The following is an 18897-nucleotide window of genomic DNA, read 5'->3' as shown; positions in this document are numbered from 1 at the left end:
AAAAAAAAAACCTAGATTTTTTTTTTTTCCTGGAAAAAGCGTGGTTGAATGAAAGCAAATTCCGTATGGGCCGATGAATCAACTTGGAGCTCAGTATATTCATAGATTGTTCTGGAACTCAGCATTTCATTTGCATTTTTCTGTAGTTGGAATGTGTGTAGGCTTTGGAAACAGTGCTTCTGGCTTTATTGGGGAGTGCCTGCTTTATGTCAGGCCCCGTCCTAGGTGCTGGGGTGGGGCATACATAAATGAGTGCGTTCCTCCCTCAGGGAACCTCGGGCCTGCGTGGTGATTCCCTGCCTCAGCTAAAATTCTGGACGCCTGGTCCCACCCTAGGCTTTAGGACATGGTGGGCTGGGGTGTGGCCTGACCAGCAGGACTTTAAAAAAAAAACTCCCCAGATGTTTCTAACATGCTGCCGATGGGTCTGGGATAGTAGATTCCCCAACGTAGCTGCCGGTCAGAATCACCAGCGGAGTTTTTAAACACGTAGATTTCCTGGGGCCCAGCACGGATCTGCTGAGTCTGGGAAAACGACAAGGAATGGGTGTTCTTAGAGTCACAGGGTTTCTCATAACCCACCTGGGGGCTCCCCATGTAATGCACTCGGGCACAATTGTGATCTAGAAACTGTAATGCTTCTAGCAGTTTTAATTCCTTTATTCTCATGAGCAAAGCCACTTTCCCTCTTCTGGGTAGCTGCCAAGTGTGTTCGTAGTCGTTTTTAGTGAGAATTTCCCAGTGCTCGAGGGCTGCCGACCCGACCAACCGCTCCCCTGACTCTCCGAGCTCTTTTCCCGACCACGTTTCTGTCTGGGAACTTGTCTGCTGCCTTGTTAAGATAGAATGCCTTTCTTGTGGGGTATTTTCCTGGATCCCCACATCTAGAGATGCCTACTGCCGCCTCCATTGCTGCAGCCTGACGGTAACATTCCCATTGTGCTCCTGCTGAACCACAAAGCAGGTTTTCGGGCTGTGTCTGGCTCTGGTCATTGACTCTAAAGGTCTCCCACCATCCTGAGATCCATTCAGCATGAAATGATCCAGGCAGTCAGTGGAGGGGAGCTTGTATATCCAGGCGTTGAATTAGCACATCCTCCACACTGTCCTAGAGGAAAGTTTCAAATCAGCTGTGAAGTAGGAAACAAAACCCACCCGTCTAAAGCGTTACCTGTGCCTGGCTGTTCGTGGCTGGCGTGAGCCTCCCTGGCTGGTCCCTTTCTGATCTCCTGTTGAGAGTTTTCTGTGAGGGTCTCGGGAGCTATTAGTATATTTTACTAAATAGGTTTATGATGGGTTCATCGCATTGTTTACCTTGGAAACGTTATTAATTGACTCAGTCACTGCTTTCCTGCTGGTTTTCACCATCCCATCCACCACCCCCTGTGACTTACCCACAGCAGAATGGAAGCAGACTGGAGATTATTCAAACATAGAGACGGGAGAAAGATCCTGATTTTTGAGACATGTTCTTATGAAAAAAAAAAATAAGAGTATATCAGAGATGGAGATCATATTGTCTCAAAACGAAGGGGTGCATTTTCCTACGTAACATTAAGTCATTTTTCTAATGGAAGCCTCTTTTTATTTGCATTTTTCTTTATTTTAGGAAAAGCCTAACTCATTTATTCTAAGACATTGTCTCATACTGAAATGAAGCCCTTTTCTCCCACATCCCAATCTAAAGTCCACTCTGGAAGAGCCGGAAGCAGGCGGCCCTCGGCACGCACCTGGGAGCGTTTGGAGCGCACATCGTGAAGTCAGGGATGAGGGTGGATGGGAGCCGAAAACCCTGAAATGGGGCCCTCTTCCCTTCACTCGGTTGGGACCACGTTATAAGGGAAACTTATTGATCCTCCATACTTCCGACTGAAGCAGAACTAAAAAAATCAATCGGGAAAAATAATAGATTTCCTAGAAGAACAGCAGCAAAGCTTAAAATGAAAATACCACGTCAGCAAAGAATGCAAATGCTGACTTTGTTGACAGAATTCTCAGCGTGTTCTGACCATCATCTTTTCGTAAATATGAGGGGAAACGAAATTAATATGGATATGGTTCCTACTGAATGCAAGGAGCCTTTTTTTTTTTTTTTTTTTAGCTAACATAGAGTGCATATGCTGTGCTTAACATAGGTGATCTCATTTTATGGTCATCCAAACCCAGCAGGGTGGATATTTTAAAATGAAGCAGAGGTTTGAATTAAGTAACCTGATGTGACTCAGAGTCCCTACCCTATGTACTCCTATTAGCTGTAACACAGATGCAGAAGCCGAAGGCAAAAGCTGGCCCTTTGGGGGGAAGGCGTGGCCAAATTCCTTACTCCACGGTGGGATGGGGCAAAAGGGGACAGCTGTGAGGCTTCTTCGCGGGTGGCTGAGATGTTTTGGAAGAGAGATTGACACCCGCAGGGGAGTAGCTGGATGTAGCAATTAAGTGGGAGGGAGGCATCGCATCGATGCTCTGCCTTTAGCCCTGGGAAAACAGCCCAGAACAGCGGCGCCAGTGCGGAACCAGGGTAGATGCTGGTTCGAGAAGGGTAATAAGAGGAGGCTGGAGCAGCTTCGTGAAGATTCCCGACAGGCAGTTGAAGCTGAGACTGACATTCGGGGAAGAGAACAAATCTGGATGTTTAGTGATAAACGTCACCCTTTCTCATGTACATCCTCTTACTTCATCTCATGGCAATCTCTTGAAAATGTGATCATCATCCTTCACACGTTACAAATGAGGGAACTGAGGTTCAGCCAGGTTAACTGTCTTCCAAGGCCACGGCGCTAGTAAAGAAAATGAGCTTTGCTGTCAGCTGGGCACCGACTCCCTTTCTTTGCGTTTCCGTGTGTCCATCTGACGTCTTCTTGCTGATCGATGTAGGTTAGTCAGTGAATGCTGCCAGCCTACAGCAGCAGCATTTGTTGTCTCTCACTTGCTTTTAGGGTCTTAAAGAAAATAGCTGGCCTTTTTTCTTTTTTTCTTTCTTTCTTTCTTTTCTTTTTTTTTTTTTTTTTTTGGTGCATTTCTAGTGTTGTGTGATTCTCATGAGGGGGCGGGGATTCTAACGAGGTTAAACAGGAAAGGGATTGATTTAATTTGTAATGAGTAATCGTGTCTAAAATGTGTGCCATGCTCTGTATTCCAATAAGCCAGAGAGCTTCTATTTATACTGCAGGAAGAAACAGCAGATAAGACAAACAACCCCAAATTTAAAACATGAGTGCATTTGAATTTTAGTTTTGAATGTAGACGTGACAGACCGTTTGTCCCATAGACAAATCTTTAGTCCGGCCAGGGGGGAAGAGCTATCAGTGCACTGGTATGGATTATTTTCTAGAAGTTTTAGAGACTTAGTGAACTTTCTGAACTGCCTAGACTGGAAATCCCTCATTAACGGAGGAGAGTCTCTCTTGTAATTAGAGACTGTTTCAGCCGGCATCTTTGCTGCAATTGACTGGCACATGTGTTGCGTGAAGTGACCTGGGAAAGAACTCAAGGGAGGAAAAATGTGTAATTTTAATACAGATGAAAACACGACCCAAGTGAAGGAGGTGGGGAGGAGGGCGCTTCTCAAGAGGGGATGGTAACGTCAGCCGCCGGTGTTTACAGGCGGTGCACTGGACCAGGCCCTGGTCTACTTCTCTGAATGTGTAACTCACAACAAGCCCATGTGGGCTGAGCACTGGTATAATTCCCACCTTAGAGATAAGGAACCTGAGGCACAGCCGGTGGGTGAAGGAGCCAGGGTTCCAACTCTGGCAATTAGGATCCCAAGCCTGTGCCCGCAACGGCCACGATAGGAGGTCATTTGATGCGTGGGAGTGGGTCACTGCTTGGGGAAACTTCCTTTGAGGTTCTCCAGCCTGCATGCTGGAGAATGCAATTCCCTGACAACCCCGTGAAACAGAGCTCACTGTCGCCTCCGTTTTCTTGAAGAGGAAACCAGAGCTTCGCAAGTTGAACGCCTTCCCTAAAGTCACCAGTCACCGAATGCCAAAAGCCAGAAGTCTAGCCCAGGTTGACTCTGTGACGTCAGAGTCAACCATCTGTTGACCGCCCAGCAGTAAGAGCTGTGGCAGAAAGTGCTGAATGTCTCTAAGTGCATAGGATAAGCAAGGTCCGTCTTCTCTTTAGTGTTTGACCAGCTTTTCATTGTAACCTCCCTTCCTTGCATATCCAAAAAGTCCTGTCTGGAGAGGGATTCCCTTCTTCCCAGACCCTAAATTAAATAAAAGAATAGAAAACCATCCTTGATGTCTCCTGCTGAATCCTGTCGATTTGTCAGTGTGCCTCAATCAGAGGGTGGCGGCACCCTTCCAGGGAGCGTGGAAGATGTCCTTACTGAGTGAACACCTGATTAAGTTAACGGTGCTGAGCCAGGGTGAGGAGGAGCGGTTTGGCAGCCAAATTTCTGGCAGCTCATTCAGCGTCCTTAATATTCCACCGGCTTCGTGCCGGGCCCCGTGTGAGCCCCCTGGGGGCGGCTGTGGTGATCACTCAGCGTTTCGATGGAAAACAGCTGCAGGTAGCGAGCCATTCCCATGGTCCATTTTGCTGGTGATTGGAAACGACGCAGGGGCATCTCGGATGCCACTGTGCAGCCTCACGCTGGATTAAAAAAAATAATAATAATAAAGGTAGAAAGTAGGTTTCCCACTTGCTCTGTTTTTCAAAATGAGCCATTCATCTTTGGAGGGTCAGAACTCAGCCACCCATTCAGTGAGTGTGAGTCATACCCCTAATTTTAAAACAAACATTTCAGAGCGAATTCTTACCCTGGCTGATGGTTCCAGCTCGTCTCCCTGTTCTTTCTACGCTTGATCTAGGCTGGTTTTAATAAAATTGTTGTCTTTGTAAATACATACTCCGTCCAGTAGACCTAAAGACAATCAGCAGCATTTCCTTGGGATTAAGGGGCGGACCGTCTGGACACAGTTTTGGGCAACAGGCTGTGGGTTTTTAGGGGCCTTCCCGTGCAGCACACATCCCTAACAGCGTCTCACACGGCGTACGTTTACTTCCTGCTACAGGAAGTGTCCGGGATTCATAATCTCACATGAGAATTTGTGCGAGAAATGGAATCTCCAAGCGCAAGTGCCTTTCAGATACACCATATTTCATGTCCCTCTGTCATGAGTTCCCTTTCTGATCCAACACTGAACGATGACATCCAGAAATTTAGAAGATCCAGAAACACTTTGCCTTTTAGTAGCCAACTTCCAAGGGAGACCGGACAGCAGTAGACAGGCACAGGGTAAGAACAGTAAACCAGAAAGAGGAAGGAACCCAGCCCTAGAATCCCACGGTGTTAAGAAATTCTGCCTGCGTCCAGCACAGGGAGTTTGCAGTCTCATGAGAACGATGCATGAAAATAAATTTTAAAAAAATACAGCGACCACATTGTCTAAGTGCTGGCGAGCCTCGGAGAAGGAAGGGGTGGATGTGCAGTGTGGCAGTGGTCGTGAGCGGCTTTGTCAGGATTTTAGGAATGATTACAAAGGGAGGTCGCAGTCAGGGGCCCACTGCAGGCAAAGGCGTGGAGGTGGTGGCAGCGTTAGCTTGGGTGGGGGCTGCCGACAGTCCCAGGATGGTGTGTATACGTGATAAGGCACCTTGTGAATTTGCCTGTTCTGGGTACGTCATGTAAGTGGAATCGTGCAATGTTTGTCCTTTTGTGTCAGGCTTCTTCCTCTTAGCATAACATTTTGTGAAGTGATCTGATAGCCAATGTCAGAGTTTCACTCAACATGAAGGCTGAGTCAGTCCATTGAATGGATAGACCCCGTTTTGTTTATCCATTTCTCTGTCCACGGACACTCAGGTTGTTCCTCCCTTTTGTGTGCTGTGAGTGATGCTGCTGTGCGCATTGCCACACAGTATCTGTTTGAGTCCCTGCTTTCAGTTCCTTGGGGTCTATCCGCAGAAGTGGGATTGCCGGGTCAGATGGTAATTCTATGTTTAACTCTTTGAGGAGCTGCCAGACTGTTTTCCAAAGCAGCTGCACCATTTTACATTCCCAGCAGGGATGCACAAGTGTTCCAGTGTCTCCACATCCTCACTGACATTTGTTATTTATCTGTATTTCTTTTAAATAATGGCCATCCTGATGGATGTGAAGTGGTATCTCATGGTGGATGTGTAATTTATTTTTAAAGTGCAGTTAAGGGAGGTGAGGACACCATTTTTATGCTGGCAGGGGTGGCGCCAAGGACTGGAGGCTGTATTTAAACATCACAGACTTCCTGCCAGGGGGTGATAGACTTCAAAGCGGACTTAACAATCGCCTATACCAGGGGTGCTTCCCCCAGCTGCACATTTTTTAATGCCAATGCTGGCCTCCACCTTCAGGGGCTCTGATTCAGGTGGTCTGGGGTGAGTCTGGACATAGGTATTATTTTTTAAAGTTCCCCCGGTGAGTCCGCTGTGCAGCCAGGATTGACTTCTTCGTCTGCAGGTGAGGAGGGCAAAGCACTGAGACCAGGGCTCCCGGGTTTCCTGTCTCTCCGCCCAGAGCGGCTGCCACTGAGACGTTCATTGTTCAGCAAGACTGTCCCAGGCCCACACGCAGCATCCGCAGGGTTGTGGGGGTGGCACTTCCTCAAAACTCTGGAGAGCCAGAGGTGAAGCCCAGCCCTCCCTTTGGTCCATCGAGACGTTCAGCATCCCTGGGGCCAGAGGAGATTCATAGTAAGTCACTCCTCAGTCTGCTGCGGGGAAGACTGAGACACCGGCAAGTCAGCTGACCAGCTGCCCCCGCTGCTCCAACACTTGGAACTCTGCACCCAGAAAAGTGACACCCTCAGTGCTCCTTGCATGTATGTGCCACGGGGTCACTCCCATGAGGAGGCTTTCTCTGCGAGGGCGCAGCCCAGATCAGATTACACCGGGCAGCATGTTCCCCTCCCTGTCGCTGGTCCACGCATCTGCCTGGCCACTGGCCACTGCTTTGGGGCGTATGAATTCGGATTGATCTAGTCCTTGGTTCGCGATACATTCTTATCCTTTAACCCTGATGGCCTTTATTATGCTTATTTTATTACGTGATCTATTTTAGCTTAAGCATTGAACCATCGTGAGCTGTAAGAAGGGGTTTATGATCCACTTACAAAGGTAGAGAACAGTTCCCACGAGACTGCCCTCGCTTCTGACACCAGTTACAAGTTGTGGGGGGAGGGGTTCCCCAAACCAGCCTCAGTTTCGGCAGCTCATTAGAAGGGCTCCCAGAGCTCACTGAAAGCTGTTACACTCATGGTTACAATTTACTGCAGAGAAGGATACAGATTAAAATCAACCAAGGAGGAGGCATATAGGGCAGAGGTCTGGAGGGTTCCGAACACAGGGCTTCCAGGCATCCTCCGCTCACGGGGGGCAGCCCTGAAGTACGACAGTGAATGAGGAGGCCACCAGAGGGGCTTACCTGAGCCCCCGTGTCTAGAGATTTTATTGGAGCTCAGCCACACACCGCCCACGTGCTGACATCCCCAGCTGCACCCCGAGGTTGGCTGAGTGCTTTTAGTCACTGGTTCCTCCAGACATTGCAACTGATATCGCATGGGGCCCAAAGCTCCCATCATAAATCTCATTGTAGACTGTCTGGTGGCCAAAGCCCCCAGGTGAACAGACATACTCCTATCAGACAGCACATTCCAGCCGCCTCAAGATTACCTCCCAGGAGCCAAGGGCAAAGGCCAGAACTCTTTGGATGAGGTTAACCCTGCACCACATCCCAGCAGATCCACTGCATAACCCAGGAACTGGAGCTCGGTGTTTGTATCAGATGAGCCAAGGTGTCCGTCTTCTGCCATCCATGTAACCTGAAGGGGGTCACTTAACAGGCTGAGGCTCAGTGTCCTCATCTTGACAAGGGACATCATACCCCGGTTGTTGCTTGGATGACAGCGTTGCTGCAGTCAACACAAGGAGAGCCGTGGGGGCTTCCATCACACCTGCTTTGCCTTAAGACGCTGGGTCCCAGGAGGACTCAGGGCCTTTGCCATCAAGAGGACGGAAGAGTTGTAGTGTCCCAGAGACTGGAAACGCCACTGGGGAACTTCCAAGAGGAAGGACTGGTTGGTTTATGATTATCCGGAGCCTCCCACTGTCAAGGCCAGTGGATGCCTCACGACCCTCTCAGAATACCTCGGTTCCAGAGAGGCATTTTTCTGACTTGATGGAGGTTTTCACATTGTCTGTTTGTAAACATGGGCTATCTCACCTCCCGAAGCCCCAGCCCCCTGGTAGCTGGTGGAATGTAACTAAGCCTCCTCCAGCCGCTGCTGGCCCGCCACTTTGTGGCGTGTAGCAGAGCTGATGAGAGTGTGTGAGCGGACAGCTGGCAGCCTTTCCCGTGGGCTGTGGAGAGCAGATCCTGCATCTCCTCAGCAGGCCTTGGGGAACTCGGCATCTAAGTATTGTGAGAGAGCAGGCAGGGTGGAACCAGGGCCCGTTACCCTTAACCCTTACTGAGACGCGCTGAGCATCGCACCTTGCCGTTGATTCTGTTTGTCTTTGTTGAGTGGCTTTCGTGCTTTTTGGTGTGAATGGGGGATTGTGCGTTGGGAACTGTTATAAATAGAATCCTTTCTATCAGCTGAAGAAAGAAAATAAATTCTCAAACATCCAGGACTTTCTCTTTAGTGTAAATCACAGGTGTGAGGGGAAAAAACCAAAAAACAGGTATGCTGGAAAGGATTGAGGGTTTTGAAGGTATTGTGTTGATCTGATCATGGAACCAGGACAGAATGGCCGCAAGTCAGTGCTGGTGAAAACCAGGGCATCGTGAGGAAACCTCTGCTGAATTCCAGTCAGGACGACCGCCACTCACTGAGCGCGCGCAGTACGCCGGGCACGGGCATGCGACTTCCTCCCGACTGTATAGGCAGAGGTAGTAATTAACATGGTTGAAATACCTCCCTAAACTGGATGCATGTATAACTTGGAGTAACATAAAAATCACGTTAAAAGAAAGACAAGGATTCCACAGGCAGTCGGAGTGAAGCTAGGTTTTGAACTTGTATGCCACCTAAAACCACAGCTGCCCCTTTGTGCTGCTCTGTGTCCTCCTCACTGGTACTAGTAAGACTCTTCATATGCAACCTTCCTATCAGTATTAGTAATAATAATATTTTATCCTGATGTTCCATATATGCCGATGGATGTGAATGCTTAATGACAGCTGACTGCAGTGCTAAGGACCTTAAATTGAAAGTAAAAAAAATGAGAGTCTTATCTCCTCATCCCAGGTCTAACCATGTTACTATGGCCGGTTCTTTGCCTCTTGTCCCAGTGGTCCGTCTGTCCTTCCTTAAAGCAATTCACCCAGGAGTGGGATGAGAACCCCTGAGGACGGGGTGTGGTGGAAAGTTCCTTCAGCCAGAGTGGTGGATAAACAGAGGTCTGGGTGCCCAGGGAGCTGACCCGACTCGGCACACAGGACACTTGAGAGCAGAAAGGTATTTGCTTATGTATTGAACCAGGGAAGGTCTTGACAGAAAGGCATTTCCAGCTTTTCTTAAAAACTCAAACTCAATGTCTCTCGGACAATTCATTTGGGAGCGGTTTTGATCCAGATGGTTCTCCCTCCAAGTGATTACTTTTCCGTCTTGAGCCTTTCCAGGAATCCCAGCACGGGCAGGCTGCCAGGGGACACTGGCTGCCCAGATGCTGCGGCCATGTCGCACGTGAGCCGGCCCCGGGGGGAGCCCCGGCCAGCTGCGGGCCTCGGCCCTCTGCCCTCCCCCTCAGGCCCGACCTCCTGCGGACGCAGACATGGGCTGTGTCCCCCATGCGGTGGATGCCACCAGCAGAACAGATCTCCCTGTGTTTTCAGAGGTGGCCAGACGCGCTAGAAACACCCCCGGCGCCGCTTCCCTCGCGTGGACCAGATAGGCTAACAGCAGTGCGTCCTGCAGAATCCCCTTCAGCATCCCGGTCAAGGCCTTTAACCAGAACAGTGGCTCTGTGTCACTCTGCTGTCCCCAGAGCTTCCCCCAGCCAGGGAGCACCCAAATGTGGCTGCGTTCTTATGGGTGGATTTAAATTTTTTAATTATCGCATTACATGTAGTCATTGCATTCATGGCTCCCAGATCTACAGATGAACAGGGCTCCCCTCCAAACTGTTATTCCTGGTGCTAGTAATATACAGAAGGGGCCTGTTTGCCCCCGCCGGTCCCCGCCCACTGGGATCCCAGCTGTCTGCGGGAGTGGCAGGTGCCCGCCTCTAAGGACAGCCCTGTGTGGTGTGCATCACGCGCTGACTGAGGGGTCCTGCACCCTGATGCAGACCTGAGCTCGCGGCTGTTGTGTGATGTTGGAGGGAGACAGAGCTTGTTCACGCCGCAGGGTGGTGTCCGCGGTTCCCCATGTCTGACCCGTGCAGGATCCCCCGCTGGGTTTTCAGCTCTGCTGCGAGCCGGATCACCATCAGGTGGGCGCATTGAGCTTGGTGCTGTGTGGTGCTAGGGGTCCTGGGCTCGCTTGCCTGTGAAGTCGGAAGAGCTTGATCTCGTTTCTTTAACCAGCTCAGCCTCTAACACTGAGTGCCACGCCCCCAAGCCCACGATTAGTGCCATGTGGGGCCCAGGGCCGCCCTGGGCATGGTCTGTCCCGCTCATCCCTACGGGTTCTGCCTCTTTCCCACCTGAGGCCATCAGCTGGAGTCTCCAAACTCTGCCTCAACGCTTGGGAGACACAGGGATCCCCACCTCGTGAGGCGGCCTGGCCCATTTTAACTGTTCTGATTACTTTCTCATTTCTTGCGTATACAGTCATCCCTCAGCATCCATGGGGATTGGTTCCAGGAGCTCCCGTGTGTACCACTAGATGCAGATGCTCAAGTCCCATAGCTGGCCCTCTGTGTAGATGGTTTTGTATCCATGGATTCAACCAACCACAGATTGCATAGTACTGTAGTGTATTTATTGAAAAAAATCCGCATGTGAGTAGGACCCGTGCAGTTCAAGCCCATGTTCTTCAAGCGTCAGCTGTGTATCAGTGTAATTTGGAGCTCAGTTCTTTTCTTCTGCCTTCCACGGGTGGCCCTGTAGGGATCTGAGCATTGCACCTCTGCTCCAGCTCTTTCCATCCTTCCCCAAACCACACCCTCCAGTTGCCTGAGCTGTTACTTGCCTGTCTTGAGTCCAGGCCTCCCACCAACCCCATCACCCCACCCTGGACATGCCTGCCAGTGTCCTCCTGCCTCAGTGCTTTGTGGCTTTACTGTTGCCAAATACTGTGACACTGTTTATTACCTTATTGGGAACATTGTGCTTTTTTTTTTTTAAAATGAAGTTTACAGTTAACACCAACTTGTAGGCACCATACCTGACTGTTGGTTCATATTGAATGGATAGTCAAACAGAAAATTCCTAGGCTCTTTGATCTGACTTATGCCCAATCTCTCTAACCCTGCTACTAGACTAACTGAGCTATTGAAACCCAGGGCAGGGCATTTATATTTATTCTTACTAATCTTAATTTCTTTTTTTCTTTCCTTTTTTTTTTTTTTTTTTTTTGGTTTTGTGCGCTCACTTCTAGCTTTTCAAGGTATCTTTGGATATTAATTGCAGTAATACATGGAGCTTCCATTCCAGCTTTCTGTTACCTCTAAATATGATAACCAAAATACTAATAAAATGTTGAATAGAACTAAAAATAGAGTTTTGGCATACCATTTGCTCCACACTAACATTGAACAGTTGAGGTCCACTGTATGTACTGGAAACAAAGTAAGTGTTTGATGAATGAATATGTGATCCACTTTCTTTGGGGGCATGCTTGTTCAGTCAGCCATGAAGGTAACTAATTATCCTATCATCCAGCCTGTCTTTCTCCATCCTGGAAACCCCAAGGATGTTAGGGTCAGACCTGTTTTTTAATATTCAATGTAAATGGAGTGCCTTCTGCCCTTGCACGACACAGGTCTTCCTGTTTAATAATATAGTAAAACAAGAGATTTGCATGTCAGGACTTGAAGAATCCTTCCTGTGTCCTAGTGACCTCTCCCACCAGGTCCAGGTGTTCTGTCTCCTCAGTGGTCATATGGTTTTTCCAGAATTGACCCAAGCTCACCAGGCTGCATTTCCTCCTCTTTGAAACCGAAATCATGCCTCTGCTGTGCATAGACATACATGCCACCCAGTCACGGGTTTCACTCAAGCTGAGGAACTCACAGGATGGAGGGTGCTGGTCAGAGCAACCCGGTTTATGCATTTTAAGACTTTATCATATTCTGGGCATGTCTCCCATTCAAAGCAGTTGGTTGTTATTTACACGACTCAGAGTCCGTGGGGATCACTTCTGAAACCATCTGAATCCACGGTAATGGGAGGGCGGGGGTTTCTGAATTCTAGCAAAGATAGATGTATGGGGCTTCCTTAAAGTTTGTTTTTCTTCCTAGAGGTGATTGAGTCATATATAAAAATTTATGATGATAGCCTTTTTAAAGTGTGTTTTCCCATAGTTTTTGAAGATGGAAAGGAGCATCTGCTACTTAGAACTGTGTTAGGTGGTCAAGGTGACCCCAAAGTCAGCCGCTGAGTTCTACCTGAGTATTAGCTGCGTATGTCCGAGGCTCCATCAGTGCTGTTTGCTGGCAGCATCTAGCTTGTTTCCCAGCATCTGCTCCATTAGAAAGAGGCTAGAGATGTTTGCTTTATTCAGGAGCTTCTGAGTACAAGCTGAGTGTCTCACACCTTGCTATGCATAGGAGTCATCTGGAGATTTTGTTGAAATGCAGGCTCTGAACCAGGAGGTCTGGGTGGGGCCTGAGATTCTGCATTTCTAAAGCTACTGGGGGAGCTGGTCTGAGGACCACACTTGGAAGAGCAAGGCCTTATGTCACTGAGCTAAATTTCCAAACACTGATAGAGAGAGAGAGAGAAATGTAGGTATAAAGATGCTAAAGATGAATGTATTCAGAACAGTGATGATCAGGCAAACCGTACTTAGTCAACCCTAAATAAATTTGTCTTGATGCTTTTATTAATTCCTGTTCACTTTCCTTTTCCTAATCATAATGTTTAAACATATGTTCTGCATACGGGGCTCTTTGATAACAGCATTTCTATAACCATATGTGGCCCCATGTTTCCACGAAATCTTTCTGTCGTGGCAGGTACACCCAGAGGTGAAATCTCAGCGCCCTGCTGAGCCGCTGGTGTGTTTCAGCGCTGAGATGACAATTAGGGACACAGTGGCCATTTGTCTACAGCTAGAAAGAGACCCTAAAAGCAGACATCCCGCTCCACTTTTTTCTTCTCTTCTCCCTAGTCTTCCTCTCTCCCTTCCTTCTCCCTACTGTATTTTCACCTTCATAATTTACCTCTCCATTCTTTTAATCCCGTGAATTATCATCCAGTGTACCAGAGACACGGTGGTGTACTGTGGCGCCCTCTCGTGATTCACTGAAAATACAGCAAGACAGTCCCTACCCTCACAATGATTTCCCCTGGTGGGAGATACAGCTAGTACAGAGAGCTAATGAAGCACACAGAAGAGACACATGCCCTGGAATCAAAAGAGCCCCGAATCCTCTAAGCTGCACTTGTAAATAGGAGACGTGGTCTTTCTAAATCTAAGAGGAGGGTAAGTTGAAATTTGTATCAGTCTGGTCCCGGGTCACTCCAGTTAATCTTTGTATCTTTGATTTATCATTAGTCTTAACTGGAAAAGATGTTTATCAGTGGACAGCTTTTCAGAAGAATACATTTGGATTTGTGTGTTAAGGCCAGTATATCTTAGCGGTCCATGAGCAGAAGACCAGCCACGAAGTCTATACTGAGATCTTTGGGGCCCACTAAGCCAGTGTCTCTCAAATAAAAGTGTGTACAAACCAAGGCACTATTGAAGAGCAAGCCAGCATTCTTTTTCAAATTCACTAAAGCTGAGTTCTTTTTTAAAAAGTACCTTCAGTGGGGTTTTCTAGTTTTGTGTCTCATGCATTTGGTCGTACAGACAGTTTTACATTTGCATTGCTAATAGACCTCTTTCGGAATGTGTTTGACATTTTGTTTGGCTTTGAAAGGACTTTTATGCTGCTGTTTTTTCTTCTTCCCTGGAGCTGCCGTGGGCTAATTAACCTATTCCCTTACTGGCTGGGCTACTATATGCAAATACTCTCATTCCGGATTCTGACATACCCCTCTTGCCTGAACATCCCTAATGAAATCCTGTGAGGTTTTATTAGATCAGTGCTATTGTAGAGCCAGCAGGGGGCGCGTGGAGCAGTTTGTTTTCAGTACATCCCCTAAATGACTTTTCTTTGCTAGTCGGTATGGGAATGTCAAAGTGTATACAGTTCTCTTTCTTAGAGTGACTTGAAATCTAGAGATAAAAGATCGTTATCAGTACTTCTTAAGCAGCCAAAATGGGCAACTGTTTTCTGTTTTTGCAGTTTAATTTTATTCTATCATTGTTTTGAAAACAGCACTGTCATCTTAATTGATTTGCACTATGGGGTGTAAATTACGTGCCGTACAAGAGATGGCTACACAGAACATAGTTATCTGGGACTTATAAAGCCCTAGGTCATGAGGGAAAATAATTGACATTACTCCTTTGACACAGATATTTCTTCAGCGTTAATATTTTAGATCTTCTTCTTTTGTTTGTTTTTTTGTTTCCATCCCAGTCTTGAAAGTGCCTCCCTTGCCATGTAAGATGCCTTATTCTTACGGAAATGCCCTTTGGATTGAAAAACCAGATTTCTAAACCTCTATCTTCCTGAATACCTGGTCACAACTGTGAAGGATGGAGAATTTTTGTATATGTCATTTGTCCTTTCATCATAATGTTCATTAATGATGTGGAACCAAACCAATAAGGGCCACTAAATCACTTTGCAAAAATAAAAAGTTTCAGATGAGAGTGGGGAAGTGTAAGCTGTCAAGCAGAGATGTGGGACGAGCTGATGCAGGGAGGGGAGCACAGGGTGGCAGAGAGAAAAGAGCTGTGTTATAAGTAAGGGGCATTGCCATCGCTTCGGTGTGGACAAGGTTCAAATGCCAGAGACTGCTGCCTGCTTGTGTTTGTTTTAACCTCAGACCATAGAGAAGAGGGGTCTGGGTAGGAGAAATGCTAAAACTCAGGGCCTGGGGTTCCCAGAGCCCCATCCCCCGCTTCCCGGGGTCACAGCACCTGACATTCATTGCCCACGGAGACAGCTGCACCCGCCTGTAGGCAGCCCTCACATCTGCTGCCTGTTAGCCTGGTTCCTGATGGTTCCACTGATGATCGCCTCTTGCCAGGTGGATGTCTGTCTGCCCGTGGTCACTTGGAGTGAGGTGGTTCCTGAAAGACTGAGACGTGTGTCCATGTGAAGTGGCTCCAGGCTCACTACTTGGATGTCCAGGTGGAAACACACAGGCCTGATTGGTTGGGCAGAGGTTTCATCTCTGGGGCTAAGAGTGGATTGGCCTTTTCCAAGGAGAAAGGGGTGGAGAGTGTAGAGAGAAAATTCAAAGACCACTTATAAAGAAAAAGAAGAGGTAGGCATGAAGCAAGCATGTCACCTTCATTCAGGGCACCCTCAGTGCATCAGCCTGATGATTCCATTTTTTAAAACCGTTACCTCATTGGTGTTTTAACTGTCTCACAGATTCCTTTTGGCTTTCTGTTACCATATGAGTAGCTGTACAGGAAATTGTTTGGAAACTTGTGGAGAACAGGGTTATTGGGGGCTGCATCTGCTGAGTTGGCCTGTGTGTGTGTTGGGGAAGAGATTATGCGTAGATTCAGGAATGGACCCAGAGTCAGAGGAATCTTTAAGTAGTGCTGGTGGCAGAGGAGGAACCATAGATAACACAGGAGTCTCCAGTTCCTAACTTTGTCCTCCCAGTGCCCGGCTCAGAGGGCAGGTCCTGCAGGCCTTCACTGGTCCTCATCCTCCTTGTGGGCTTCCTTTTAATTGTCCAGTGAGGTAGCAAAGAGATGAGGAGTGGGACCAGCATTTCTGGAAGGGAAACTAAGAAACTTCTCTATCTGCCCTCTAAAAAGAAAAGAGAGAAAAAAAAAAAAAAAAGAAGAAGAAGAAGAAGAGAGGGTATTGAGAGAGATGTCTTAGGAGAGTTGCCAAATCCATCCAAAGGTTTTGACTTGCTCCGTGTCTTCATAGTCTTCCCGATGTGCTATCCAACACGGCCAGCCTTTGCCCTGCTCTGACACTGGGGCTCGTGGAGGGTGTTTGGAATTCCCACTGAAACCAGAAGCCTAGTGTTACTGTCGCGCAGGGCGGTCTTTTCCGGTGCTCATGTTCTGATTCCCTCTCCCTTCTTCCCCTTGTCCCCATCCTTTCGTTTTCCCAGATTCCAGAGAGGCTGCTGGCGGATCGCACCCGCGGGGAGATGATTCCTCATGAAGAGCCTGGATCCCCTACCGAAATCAAATGTGACTTTCCGTTTATCAGACTAAAACCAGAGCCCGCCAGACAGTGAAACAGTCACCGTGGAGGGGGGACGGCGAAAAATGAAATCCAACCAAGAGCGCAGCAACGAATGCCTGCCTCCCAAGAAGCGCGAGATCCCCGCCACCAGCCGGCCCTCGGAGGACAAGGCCACGGCCGTGCCCAGCGACAACCACCGCGCGGAGGGCGTGGCATGGCTCCCGGGCAGCGCTGGCAGCCGGGGCCACGCGGGCGGGCGGCTCGGGCCGGCGGGGCCCCCGGCGGAGCTCGGTTTACAACAGGGAATAGGTTTACACAAAGCGCTGTCCGCGGGGCTGGACTACTCCCCGCCCAGCGCGCCCCGGTCCGTCCCGGCGACCACGACGCTGCCCGCGGCGTACCCGCCCCCGCAGTCCGGGGCGCCAGTGTCGCCCGTGCAGTACGCCCACCTGCCGCACACTTTACAGTTCATCGGGTCTTCCCAGTACAGCGGGCCCTACGCCGGCTTCATCCCTTCCCAGCTGATCTCCCCCACGGCCAGCCCGGTCACCAGTGCGGTGGCCTCTGCCGCCGGGGCCGCCACTCCATCCCAGCGCTCCCAGCTGGAGGCCTATTCCACTCTGCTGGCCAACATGGGTAGTCTGAGCCAAGCCTCGGGACACAAGGCTGAGCAGCAGCAGCAGCACTTAGGCAGGACTGCGGGGCTCCTCCCCCCGGGGTCCCCACCACCCACCCAGCAGAACCAGTACGTGCACATTTCCAGCTCTCCGCAGAACGCCGCGCGCCCGGCCTCCCCGCCGGCCCTCCCCGTCCACCTCCACCCCCACCAGACGATGATCCCGCACACGCTCACCCTGGGGCCCTCCCCGCAGGTCGTCGTGCAGTACACCGACTCCGGCAGCCACTTTGTCACCCGCGAGGCCACCAAGAAAGCCGAGAGCAGCCGGCTGCAGCAGGCTGTGCAGGCCAAGGAGCTCCTGAACGGGGAGCTGGAGAAGGGCCGCCGGTACGGGCCGCCCACCTCGGCCGACCTGGGCCTGGTGAAGGCGGGCGGCAAGTCCGTGCCCCACCCCCACCCGTACGAGTCCAGGCACGTGGTGGTCCACCCCAGCCCCGCCGACTACAGCAGCCGAGACTCCTCGGGGGTGCGGGCCTCTGTGATGGTCCTGCCCAACAGCGGCACCCCTGCCTCCGACCTGGAGGTGCAGCAGGTCACGCACCGGGAGGCCTCCCCCTCCACCCTCAACGACAAAAGCGGCCTGCACTTAGGGAAGCCGGGGCACCGATCCTACGCGCTGTCACCCCAACAGGCCCTGGGCCCGGAAGGCGTGAAGGCCGCCGCCGTGGCCACGCTGTCCCCCCACACGGTCATTCAGACCACACACAGTGCTTCAGAGCCACTCCCGGTCGGACTGCCGGCCACGGCCTTCTACGCGGGGACCCAGCCGCCTGTCATCGGCTACCTGAGCAGCCAGCAGCAAGCAATCACGTACGCGGGCGGCCTGCCCCAGCACCTGGTCATCCCCGGCACCCAGCCCCTGCTCATCCCGGTCGGCAGTGCTGACATGGAGGGGTCCGGAGCGGCCTCGGCCATAGTCACTTCATCACCCCAGTTTGCTGCAGTGCCTCACACGTTCGTCACCACCGCCCTTCCCAAGAGCGAGAACTTCAGCCCAGAGGCCCTGGTCACCCAGGCCGCCTATCCAGCCATGGTGCAGGCCCAGATCCACCTGCCTGTGGTGCAGTCCGTGGCATCGCCCGCAGCAGCCCCCCCTACGCTGCCTCCCTATTTCATGAAAGGCTCCATCATCCAGTTGGCCAACGGGGAGCTGAAGAAGGTGGAGGACTTAAAAACGGAAGACTTCATCCAGAGCGCAGAGATCAGCAGCGACCTAAAGATCGACTCCAGCACCGTGGAGAGGATCGAGGACAGCCCCAGCCCGGGCGTCGCAGTGATACAGTTTGCCGTCGGGGATCACCGAGCACAGGTAACATTCATCCAGGTTGCGCAGGTACGGGGACGCCCCACCGCACCGCCTTCAGCATTTTCTGGCCCAGTGAATTTCTTCCAAGAGGCAGACCTGTCTGTGCTGTGGGGGTGATTAAGGGATTTCACGTATACCTAGAGGTTAGACACATCACCTTTCCCGGCCAAGTTCTCTAAGAGAATTAAGCCCTAATGCACCAAGGCACCTACTGTTTGTAATGAGTTAACTTCTCTGCATCTAGAGTGGGGCTAGTCGGGTACGATCCTTGGGACAATTAAGAAAGTCACCACTGAAGTTATTTTTTTTGTTGTTCTGTGGTTTAGATGAGGAACCCTCATTTTAAAAAGTCATTCTGCCTTTTTTTTTTTTTAATCCAAAAGAGACAGTGCTGGATGAGAACGTTAGGTACCTAGAGTCACCACATCTTATTCCAATATCCGTGTTTTAAAATGTAGGTTTTGTTAGGTTTTGTTATTTAGGCCAACAGATGAGATAAAACTGCCATTAGAAAAGATAGTTTCTTATACTCAGATCC

The 18897-nt window shown here is 49.9% G+C and overlaps 1 protein-coding gene across 6 annotated transcripts in view; it reads left to right on the top strand.

Annotated features, from left to right (window-relative positions):
• The window catches only part of ATXN1 (ataxin 1), a 357282-nt gene that overhangs the window by 318809 nt on the left and 19576 nt on the right, over positions 1-18897 (top strand). For all 6 annotated transcript variants that reach the window (XM_032462534.1, XM_032462531.1, XM_032462529.1 and 3 more), the window contains one exon: positions 16298-18362. In XM_032462534.1, the coding sequence (XP_032318425.1) occupies positions 16458-18362 (1905 nt within the window). In that variant the 5' untranslated portion in view covers positions 16298-16457. The remainder of the gene's footprint in view (positions 1-16297; positions 18363-18897) is intronic.

This window comes from Camelus ferus, chromosome 20, assembly GCF_009834535.1.
Source record: "Camelus ferus isolate YT-003-E chromosome 20, BCGSAC_Cfer_1.0, whole genome shotgun sequence".
Taxonomy (NCBI): domain Eukaryota; kingdom Metazoa; phylum Chordata; class Mammalia; order Artiodactyla; family Camelidae; genus Camelus; species Camelus ferus.
Note: the sequence above shows the minus strand (reverse complement) of the source record. Positions and strands in the feature narration are given on the sequence as shown.